The sequence below is a fragment of the Merops nubicus genome, unplaced genomic scaffold (assembly GCF_000691845.1).
Source record: "Merops nubicus isolate BGI_N331 unplaced genomic scaffold, ASM69184v1 scaffold16237, whole genome shotgun sequence".
NCBI lineage: Eukaryota > Metazoa > Chordata > Aves > Coraciiformes > Meropidae > Merops > Merops nubicus.
In genome coordinates, this window is record NW_008619716.1 from 39,174 (window position 1) to 51,447 (window position 12,274).

General features: G+C 39.1%; 1 protein-coding gene across 2 annotated transcripts in view; it reads right to left on the reverse strand.

Annotated features, from left to right (window-relative positions):
• PRKCZ (protein kinase C, zeta) overlaps positions 1–11,569 on the reverse strand; it is a 43,692-nt gene extending 32,123 nt beyond the window's left edge. For both annotated transcript variants that reach the window (XM_008943903.1, XM_008943902.1), the window contains exons 1-4: positions 11,499–11,569; positions 9,589–9,710; positions 4,848–4,937; positions 4,405–4,455 (exon numbers count right to left, since the gene is read on the reverse strand). In XM_008943903.1, coding sequence (XP_008942151.1) covers positions 4,405–4,455; positions 4,848–4,937; positions 9,589–9,710; positions 11,499–11,569 — 334 coding nt within the window. The remainder of the gene's footprint in view (positions 1–4,404; positions 4,456–4,847; positions 4,938–9,588; positions 9,711–11,498) is intronic.
• Between the last annotated feature and the right edge of the window lie 705 nt (positions 11,570–12,274).

Here is a 12,274-nt window from a genome sequence, read left to right on the forward strand (position 1 = left end):
ATCTATGGCTGCAAAGGAGGGTGGCAAGCAAAGCAACTGTATCATAACCAAAATGCTGAGTTCTATTATCTACTGCACCACACGTACACACACACTGCATCAATGGCCTCAATTCATAACAGCGATCACAACGATGATACATAAAATCCACAGAAAAAGCATGCATTACTCACTGGGTTCTATTCTTTAGCTTCTTCAGCATGTAATTCTGTATGCTTTACAGTGTAGTAGGCACGAAACGAAACATTTTCCCTTTATTCCACTGATGCTGCTGTTTGAATACCATTAGATACCAAGGACAATAGGCAGGATCAGCTCGAACATTAAGAGCAAATATTTAATGGAAGACTGGTTACCCCCGTCTCTCCCTTTCACATCTCTGCCTCATGTATCCAGGCACGGGTGGTACTGGCTCCCTTGAGAGGCTGTAGCTAGCAGCTGAGGCACAAACTAAAACATGGCATGGATGTCAAGGAGCTGATGTCACAAAAACAAGTATTTCTCTGATAAAACCAGCAATTCCGTTAGGGAAGTCCTACGGATCGATAGCCATCGTTGGGCTGAACAGGCTCCGTTATACAATGCACTGCAGCACCCAGAGCGACAGATCAGAGCAAGATCTGTCAGGGTAAATAAGCTGAGACTACAATAACTAAGTTATAAAACTGCCAATCAGATACCATGCTTTGTGTCAGGGCAACAGGAAGGCTGTCGCTTATGAGCGCAGAAGAGAAACACCCACCTAAACATTTCAGAGACAACTCTGATAGCAATCAAAAGAACAGCTCAGCTACTAAACACAAAAACGTATTTTTAAATACAAAAGACTGGCCTGAAAGTCTGCCATCTTTATGGGGAGATGTTGTGATAAAGTGCGGGAGGCTGGAGCCCAGGCGATGCTGGAAACGCCTGTGAGAGGTCACGGTCAGTGTCTGGGAGAGAAGCAGGAGGGGTTAGAAACCCTGCCACCTCCCACACACAGGAGCACTGCCACTCCAGCCTGTGGGGATGGTGAGATGCCTGCCTGAAGGTAAAAGGTGCTCTTTTTACAACAGCAGCTGTTCGTATCTAGTGAGAGCTGGGTCTGGCACCAAAAAAAAACACTAGAAAAAAGTGCAATAAAATTCAGGTGCCAAAGGAATACAGCAACGATGCAAGTTCAGGTGCTGGGGACTGTCCCAATTCTACCTTACAGGCAGCATCACACCAGTGTAAGAAGGTTGGTTCTTCAAGCACAAAAAGAACTTTTCTCCAGCATGGATGCAGAACTGGAATATTAGTCACATGCTTTATTCCATTAATGGATTACATGCATTTATTTCAAGCTTTGCTAGCTGGTACAATCTCAAACCCGCAGCAATTTCACCAGGGTCAAGGACAGCCAGCAACTGTATTATTAGGTTTCAACATAAACGCAACACATTTAGTATGGGTTTGTGCACTCCCCTTCCAAAGCATTACTGTTCTGAAGGAACCAGAAAGAGAAACCTACAATCCTAAAGAAATTCACCGCAAAATATTTGCACTTCAGAAGGTCTCTTATTAGCAGAAATAGTCACTCCATGGCCTAACGTGAGCAAGTCTGAGCAATATATTGCAAATGTATTAAGCAGTTAAGAAACTTTGTTTAAAAATTCCATCTCAAACCGTCCACAGGTCTGTATCCACACCTAGAGACTGCTAATTGAAGTAGAAGCCCGTTTTGGACAGACCGACTAATTAACCGTTTATTTGTCACTGGAAATAACTTCAGGCAAATTCAAACTCCTTTATAGTGTAAACATGATGCTCTAGAGGAGCACACACACATGATTCTCATTTTTTGGAAAGTATTTCCTATGAACAGCACTATGGTGACAAAGCCACATGAAATAATTCGAAACATACCAAATGTTTTCTGAACAAAGTACAGTATTTTAGTCCTGTCAAAATAAACTGTCCTCTAAATAAACTATCATCAGTAATATTTCTGTACAGCCTGAGTGCAGTGCAGGTGTTTGTTGGATGCCTTTAGCTAGCAAGCTGTAACTGAACACAGCACTTCATACTAAATGCACACCCATATGTTTTAATAAGTCTCTTGTAAAACAATTTGAAATAGTTGCAACTAGGCCACAGCCCCAGGTTTCCACACAGGCCCCACGGATGCAAACAAGGAACATGCACTGAGTTAAATTATTAGAAACCTGACCACAAATCACTGAGCAAGCACATCCTACTGAACAGGCTTTTTAAACCATCAAAGTGTGGTTCCACACGACCTGTGAAACCATGGAGGGAGAAATACCCTACAGACAGAATAACCAGGTCATCTGAGCCACACTAATCTATGTGCTTCTGTAATTCATCCTGTGGCCTGAGATAACTGAAACAGCTAACAAATTAACACAAAAAAACTTTTGTACTAAATTATCTGCAGTTTTAATGAGATCATTAAGTTGCAGTGAACTTTATTATGCCACATTATTTCCACAGATACCTCTTCAAGGAACTGCCTCTTCTCTCCAGTCAGCTTGCTTTGACAGTATTTCACATTAGTTTATTTCATGTTTTCACAAATAAGTGCAAATAATTCTAAACATTTATATTTATCTTTGGCATCAAAGACTCCCTGATAGAACATTACACACATCCTAAGGCTAGCTCATCCCCAAATTCATCACCCTCTCTTCTACTGTAGTCAAAAGGCATGCAAGTCATTGAACCAGCCAAGCATCCTAAAGTATTACCAAAGTAAGATTTGGGGGAAAAAAACCAAACCAACAGATAGAGGGAAAACCAAACCTTTATTGTTGCTAACCATGTTTTCTCTAGATACAGATGTTAAATTTCTACTCGCTGATGCAAACCTGGGACAAAGTTCCATTTGGGACATTGCACCTTCCATAACTCAGGTCCCAGAGCATATTAAAAATATTTTCCCATAGATATTTCCAACCTGTCAAGCTAACCTGGGAAGCCACAGCACAGCAAACAGAGCAGCCTGTCTGGTGTACAAGTCACATCAGAAGCACATTTAAACCTTCCAGAATGATCATGAAGCTTGAGCCTAAAAATATTTTCCCATAGATATTTCCAACCTGTCAAGCTAACCTGGGAAGCCACAGCACAGCAAACCCTCTATGTTTGCAACAGAGTAAAATGTAACCACACAGACCTCACTTGAATGTTAACTCCTGGACAAACAAGTATTGAAATTAAGTCTCATTTGCTTGCACATTCAGCAGAAGCACATTATATGATCTAGTGAGATGGACTGGCTGCCCATTTCCTTGTTGCAACTTGAGCTAAATTAATATGAATTCCACCAAGCTACTCTTCTGACAGGAAATTATACAATCAAGAAAATTAAACAAGGCATGAAAAAAACTCAAGATATATGGGAAGTAGTACTGGAAACAGCTACACAATTGCTTACTTGGCTCACCCTAAATATAACCTGAGGAGCCCACATAGGTATCTTTTTTCTTCTCAAAAAAAAGTCTCAAGTGAAAGAATTTCTTTAACACTACTAATTAGTATAGAAAAGTGTCTTCATTTCCTCTGATTGGCTGAACAAACCAGACTGTATTGCACATTTACTCCTTTTCTATACAACGTCTTCAATAACCCAGTCACAACAGGAGAACTTGTCTGCTTTTTAGTCTTTCATCTACTGTAGATCAAACGTAAAAACTGCAGTATTTTGGTATTTATTCCATCTCACTTCATCTTCCAAATTTCAGTAAAACTTCAAGAAAGCAATTATTAATGTTATTATTATTATTTCTGTAATTAAAACCTTTACTCCCAGCTCTTGAGCAGGGCACTACACATTTGTGGCCAGCCTGTCAGTGTGGATCCTGACAGCCAAGTAGTCTCCTGCTCATATGCATTACTTGCTTTTATCAGCAATTATTTTAATCTGCTCTTGCATCGTCCAAAGATAAGAGCAAAAGGTCCTTAATTTCTACTGCTAGCTTTCACTCACACTACTTCTGGTAACTATCACCCAATTACTCACATCCCTCACCATTTACAAAGATATGAACCAATGTACTGATGACAGCCTTCCATAATGAAAAGTGACTCCACAGCTATTAAATACTTTTACCCATGGGCAGTTTCAGTTATTGAAATACAGGTAAACCATATCAATCCTGTATCCTTCCTCTATCTACCCATCACACCTTTTTGCAGCACCTACCTTCCACACTTTTTTTTAGAAATTAATAATTTTTTTTTACAAAAGGCTGTATCTCTCTCCTATTATATTTCATGAAATATTGAACATTTTACATTCTGTTAAGAAACCACAAACCATTTATCTATGCATGTAACACCAGACTATGAAAATCTTTCAATGTTTTTATTTTCCATGTGACTGAAGCAAGCTAAAAAACTTGGTAGAATTTTAGTACTCACTGTCTTCTCCTGGACAAGGCATGCCGGGCTTCTCTGGAATACTTGGGAAAACTAAAACCAAACAGATTTTTAAGTGAAAAGATTCCCAGTAGCAGTAATTCCTTTTTTTTTTTTTTTTAATATATTTACACTAAGTTTCTGGAAGCCTTTAAATAATTCTGCATGAGAAATTACACAATAAAATTTGGTTCCACACTGCCAAGATCTTACAATTGACTAAAGCAATAAGAAACATAAGCAGTTCAGAACCTGAATCCCACTCAAATCTTATCATATAGTTTCAGCTTTGAGCTCCACACCCAAAAGAACTTCTTACATCAAACTAAAGGCACCAGCTCCATAAGAAGAATGTTATTAGCTGGGCAGAGCTGTTCCCATCTCACGTTTAGGAAGCTGTCAGAACTATCAGATGCATACAGGTCACTGAACTGGGCAATACTTGCCATGAATAATCAGCCCCTCGTCTCTGTTTTGACAGTACAAACGGAAGGCTTCTTCCAGTTCCATCTGAGATGAGATGGTACATGGGTCACCTAAAAGAAGCAATACACAGGCAAGTTTAGGACTGAAGAATTCAGTGGAGAATGTCTATTTGTCAGTAAGAAATGTACCAGCCTCCAGGATTGCTTTTCTTTCAATCGTTTGATGTTAAGCTGGCATTTTGTTCAAAGCCAAAGTAAATCACCACAATTGTTTTTCCTTTTCATTTTATTAAAACAGAGTAGATGGAAACACACTATGTTGGCTTGCAGGAGGACAACAACAGGTGAACAGATATGCCTAAAGATCTTTAAAACACATCATAAAAAAAAACAAAGACCACTTCCTAATAACCTGAATATTAAGTTCAATTCAAAACTGCTCTAACCCTTAAAGTGCTGCATTTTTAACTAACAGGTTCAAAACCCACTGAAACTGTTTAGAAGATTTTATAACACATTAAACTTGGAAAACAAATGTTATAAGTGTACCAAAAGAACAATAACAATATCTCCAAAGAGCCATTTTCAAACATGAAAAGTAGTTATTTCCTCAATCACTGGGATTAAGTGTGGTTTGCTTTTTTTTTTTTTAATAACTGCTAGGTAGCATCCTACTGAGAGTCACTTGTCATCACAGGTAACATCCACATATTGGGAACATTTATCTTTTTGTGAAAGAAAAACCTCAATCATTGGGATTAAGTGTGGTTTGCTTTTTTCTTTTTTTTTTAATAACTGCTAGATAGCATCCTACTTGACAAGAGTCACTTGTCATCACAGGTAACATCCACATATTGGGAACATTTATCTTTTTGTGAAAGAAAAATGCATAGCTATCCTTTAAGTTCAACCACTCCTTCAAGCACGTTGCTGCAGGAGAACCAGCTAACCTCTGTGAGGTACATGAATTTCATGGTCACTCCCCAGCTTATTATGAAGTATTGTAAACATTGTGCTATCTGAAGTTCTTGGCTCTGTAACACCTTGATGACATTCTGTGACACTCCAGGTGCTTCTGGCTTCAACTCCTTTGCTGCAATAGTTTGTCCATGAATGCTGTGGTGAATGAATTTCACATGCAGTGCTCTCTGGGACCTTAGCTCAGAACCCTCTCTTTAACTGCAGTCAAATCAGCCTCTCCACCAGTGGAGACTTACACAGTTTAATAAAAACAACGTCTTATTGAGAAAGTAATTTACTGTTGAGGTCCTATCTTTCTTCCCTTCACTGACTCACAAAAAAAAAAAAAAAACATCTTCACATATCTCATTACTGGAACAGAACCTAGCAAATGCTGTAAGCTTAGACACATTAGAAACATCTCTGCCTTCATCCAATCACACAGCAGATTTCCTCCATTGCCTAGTTTGGATTCATATTCCTCTCTTCAAACCTCCAGCAGTATCTTTTGTGCATCTTCCAACAGCATTTTCTGACAAAGGAACACATTTCACTTTGTCCCCACCTTGTTTTCTGTATATTATTCCATCCATTTTACCACTACAGGAAGAACATTTCCCCAGTGGTATGCTCTTTTTATCTTCTACTGTTAAACAGCCTCAAAATTGACTGTTAAAAATTTAACAAAGTTTAATGAAGTTTTGTAAAGTACCAAACTGAATATCAGTAAAAAAAAAAAAAAAAAAAAAAGCAGGTTTGTCTTGTTCTGGATACTTGGTTTTTAAACACCTTGCTAATCACAGTGGCTCCATACTATCATTACCTGTTATCTCAAAACACAACACACTTAAGGGTGAGGCTCATAATTAAAACCAGTGGATGTAAACACATATTTCAAATGCTGTTCTTGATAACTATGAATCTTTTTGACTGACCTTGCCAGATCTCATTAGATAGTAATTGTTTTTGCCCTGTAGTGTGGCTGACAAGCATTCCCACTTCAGAGAAGGAGAAATGTCAGCTCCACCATTTTCTTGTTGCCTGCTTGTGCTTACATTATTAGCACTACCTTGTGAAGGTTATTTTAGTTAATCCACTTAGCCAGACGCAGGTGAAGTGCAGTTACACATTCATCACATTACACTCAAACTGAGCAAACAAGTGAGGGTGTCACTCTGAAACCCCCTAACTTTGAGGAACACCCATTCCTCCCACAGCACCCCTTGCCCACCAGATGGGACACAAGACCATGAGATATAGATCAATACTGGTGTCATCACTTGGCCCATACATATTGCATTAAGTTAAAAATAAGAAATGAAGCTTTAAGACATTCGTATTCTTAAAAAAAAGACACACTCCAGGGTGCCTCTGCCCTGCTTTTGAAGGCCACTGGTCTTGACAATTTATAAACACTGTAATGCAACATAAAAGATAAAATTATTATTTGTACTGCAAATGAACAATCTACATTCCTTATGTTTATGGGATTTTACAACTAGTTATTCATAGTTCAAACATTTTGCATTAAAGAAGCCCAACAGAAAATTCTTCTTCAGCTCTTTGGTAGCTTTTCTTTATTCACTAAACCATCAGCAACTGTTTGTTTTAAGCTAGTTCAAAGAGAACATCTGTTTGTGCAATCAGTCAAATGAACTTCAATTACATGTGGCAGTAAGTGGAAACACTCACTCAGATGCAGAAACAGGGTAACCCATAAAACCTGTGAGGATTGAGGGCAGCCAAAACAGCAGATTGGCTGAAACTTAACTTGGATCAGGAATTAGAAAAAGGGTTGTACAGGTGTGTGTTTAATCCTGACCACTGACTAGAACTCCAAGGAAAACAAGTAGCTAATTGTTGTACTTTAATCAAACCTCAGAAAGCCAGTGACATAAATCCAAACCAGAAATAGTTAACAGGAATCATGTTTTAAAATCCTCCAGCTCAAAACTCATAAGGTTTTCTTCTTTCCTACAATAATCTTCCTTTTATTAGTAGTCATGCAGTTCAAACAGCCAAGTATATGCAATGTAACTATTCCCCATGAGTTTCTGATCAGGTTACTTTTTATCAGACTGCCAGGAAGCTGAGGGTTAGGAAACTGAAGGTAGGACAGGTGCCTCTGTCTTCCTTGGTAACCAGAAAAAAAAGTAATTGAATCTACTCCTTTGTATCTTGAAGGGACTGAATCTTCCTTGACTACAGGCCACCTCCTTCCTCAATTATTTTGAAATTCTATTCACCCACCAAAACACACTAAGAGAGCAGTATAGACTATTATTTAAAAAAAAAAAAATCAAAGCACATAATTACAAGTGTTAGCCAAAGCAATTTAGTGTTTTTTCATCTTTCTGCACTCAGTTCTAGGAGCTCTGCTGCAGACCATGGCTTTCAGCAAGGTGCAAGAGGAAAATAACTGTGCAGTTGTGTGATTGCATGGTAGCTGTTCTCAGCCTGCTGGGTCAAGCCTTCTGCCCACCATGAGTTACAGGTGCACCACCCTCCTGCTAAACCAGGAGCAGACATGCACGTGCCAAAAGGAAGCAAAAAGGTAGCAGAGGCACTCAGTTGGCAAGTACACCCACTTCACTACTACTCACAGCAACCACGAGGCTCTAACTTAAGACTGCAAGAACTGCCACATTTTACAGCAGAAAGAAAGAGGCAAACCCATCTCACACTGTGGTGGTATTTCAGAGCCTATGGGGAGGGTAAAGAAAAGGTTTGTCTCAGCTTTTTGTAGAAGAATAATAATAAACTGCTTTACATGTGAAAATAACAGCCCAATGAGATCTGGCAACATCTGCCTTTCCTACAGGAACAGCATAAGAAACAGTGACTTCCACAACATCACTTTTACATGATTTTATCAACCCCACAGACTACAAAAACATTTACATTATTTTTCCCACATGTGAAGACAGCCCCTCATTATTCTTTTTCTGGATGTGAGATATGCTGGGTATTTGGGGAAACATTTCTGAGAAGGTTTTATTTAATGCCCACTATATTTGAAACAGGGTGCTTCTGAAGTATCAGTCGAGTGTAGAAACACAAACCAAATTCAAGTCATCTTTATTTCATGTTTGGTCCTTGCATTTTACATCAACAGGATATTCACAAGCAATTTAGTAGAATGGTCCTTTAAATACAGACAACAGGTACCTTCTTATTCTTGAACAGGGTTTTTTAGACCATTAATATAATCAACACTACAGTCAGTTGCCAGCAACAACCACCATAAAAAAAGAGAAAAATCAACTATCATTACTGGAAAGCTCAGCAGCTACATTGCATAAAATACAAAAATCCTACAAGAGTTAAGAACAGCCTTCTGATGAATTGCACTGCTCCTCAGGACCACACTCGCCCAAAAGACAAACCCATACTCAGCAGACAAATCCCTGTGTCATTCCAGAAGCTGGCAGAGTTAAAAACATTAAAAAGTGATCTTGGCAAGAATTTGAAATTGAGAGTTTTGAGGGGTACAGCATTAGGCCTATGAACGTCTGAAATTAAACTTCACATTCAGAGGTATGGAATAGTAACACATTTAATTTCTACACATCACTGATGTCTATAGAAGTGAAATCAAAGGCTACTGCAATCAACCTTCATGTTTTGAGGCTCGTTTCTCCATAGCCCTGCTTTGTAAGACAGGGTTATGCACCCTGGTATTTAGAAACAAAAATTAACCCCACAATACAAGGCCCATTTGTACAAGTTTCCCCAGTGCCCCTTCTTTGTACCACAACCACCAACACCCCAAGAACTCCCAAGTGGTAATTCAGTACAATACCTTCATCATCAATCCACTTGAGGGTAATGGGCTGTTCCTGCTGTAGATTACACATCTCATGCACTTCATCACAAAGCTCATCATAGCTTATCGACGCGTCCAAGTTCGTTATCAGGATGTCCCTGCAGAGGATGAAAACATCAGCTGTTATCAGCAACATCTGCTTCAGCCTGCAGAGTCCAACTAGCCCCTCTACGGGCTCTAAGCTGCAAAAATCAGACTTACAGAATCAGAACCCTTCACATAAAACGCTCCCAGTGCTGTAAATGAGTTGCCAGAAGTCAACAGGATTACATCTCAATATTCAACTTTAAAATACTTTAGTGTGGAAGAACTAACTGTGTCAGGGATCTACCTTTACTGCACGTTTACCTGGGTGAGTCAGGTTCCCTTACTATAACTATCAGCATTTGAAGTGCTGTAAAAAGTCTTGAGATTTTCTAAGCACATTTCATCCAGGTACTTCTTCCATTAGGAGATGAGTAAAATCCCAGTTACTGTAAAATCCTTTTAAAATGTTGGGTTTTCCTCATAACTGCTACACTTTGTCAGGTATCTGAAAGTGGACTCTACAGAGCAATATGAAGAACTAATGACCCATCAGCTACCAATGAGCAGTTACAGCAGAAGAATCATTCCCATTGGCAAATAAAACGTGGCCCATTTAGCACCAAGGTAACACAGAAAATGACACTGCATCACAGCTCAATTTAAACAAAGCCATTCCAAATAACCAGGTATAAAGCAGATAAACTAATTGAAATAATGAAGGGAGAATTACACATGTTTACTTCCTTTTGCAATCCACTTCTGCAGTTCTTTATACTATGCTAGGAACTCTGTCACACCCAGGAACACGAATACCTGAGGTACTAGAGCTCCACACAGATAAACCTCACATTCACGTCGCTCAGGATTTCCTTACACATAGATTTTTAACTGGGATGTAAAAATGATACATTGTAGTATTATTTTAATATTTACCAGCTACCTGAATGACCTTGCCCTTAACTCTGGAGTTGTCCAGCATCGATAATTTCCCTGTAGTTTTTCCAAAAGATGACTGTAATCCTTCAGTCAAGATCCTGAGATAAGCAGTTATACAAGTTTATAATGCCAAACACACTCAGTTCTTCCTCACAGCATGTGATCAGCAGAAAACCAAAACTCATTGTGTTTGGAACTCCTTTTGCTAATTGATATATTATAGACTTTGAAGTTAATGGGAATTGCTGAACACAGTGTTGCAAGGAAAACCACAGTAGCAGCTCATCATAAAACATCATAACAATCACACACGAATTCTCACTGTGGCACTGTCAGACATCCAGTCAGACACCAGGGACACCACATTGCCAAGACAAAGTGCTGTAAGTTACAACAATATCTAGAAATCCCCACTAGGACTCCTGTTACACACTACATGTTTTGTCCCAAGCAGCAAACAGTCACAACTGAACATTTCCAAAGGGAAATGTGTACTTTATAGCATCCTGCTAATTTCAGGAGTAACTTTTAGAGCTCATTACGTAAGAGTTATCAAATCCTTATTACAATGTATGTTAGAACACAGAAACTGTACCTGCAAGAGATGAATCTACACCTGTCTGTAACCTCAAACACTTGCAACAGAAATCAACCACCCAACAACCCAAAATAACTGTACTCCAGTTTTGCACATTTTCCTCCCTTTTGAGACAAAAATAAACTACCAACTCTATCCCACAATCAATATGCTACAGGTGGCTGGATGGTATTTTAATAGTGCAGAAGTTTCCCTGCCTGATCTGATACTAATTACAACTCTGCCAACACCCTGGTTACTCTATCACTAGGTGAGACTATGAACTCCTGCTCAGCATGCTTCAAAATCAAACAGGACAACACAGAGAGAGAACACACCGACTTACCCACTGTAGTGTGTCTTTACTCTGATGAAGTCTTTGTTCAAATCAATTTTTGAGCCCATTCTGCTAGGCATGGTCTGTCTCTAGCAGTCTAAATGAAATTATTTAGAAATAAGCTCACTCCAGACAGATAACTCATGTAATTCTAAAGTGAACAGCTTCACATGTGAAATATGCTTTCCTCCTCCAGAGGATTTGCGATCCAGCTGCACAGAAATAAAGCCAGAAAGTAGATGAATATACACACACTCTATTAAACAAATGAGTTGTGTCAAATCTTATAAACACAGCTTTACATAGAACAGCAAGAAATCAAAAGGAAAATATACAAGACCATTGACCTGCACAGAAATCAATTCAGTTAAAAATATCCTGTACAACTTAGTTTTACAGAAATATCTCAAATATTTAAGGATGTTTTTAAATAAAACATCCAACAGTTCCCTCTTGGCCAAAAAAACTCCAAAAACACCTTTACTTACTCAACAACACAGCTTCTGGTTCTTTTCTTCCAAAGAGTGGAGTAAGAGAAGAACTCCAAGGGGCAATTTAAGTTACCTTTACGACTGCAGACCGACAAACAGCCTGTTTATTCAGTTACCACCAGCTTCTCCTAAGTGTGTGTGTATATATATATATTTATATACACACAAAAATATAGAATCAGGCAGCTCCTAGCCCCACTGCCTGAGCCAGCAGGGCCATAGGGACGCGAGAGGGGCTCCGGAACCCGGCCTCCCGGTCCCTCCTCTCCTGGGGCTCAGGAGGAACTCGCAGCC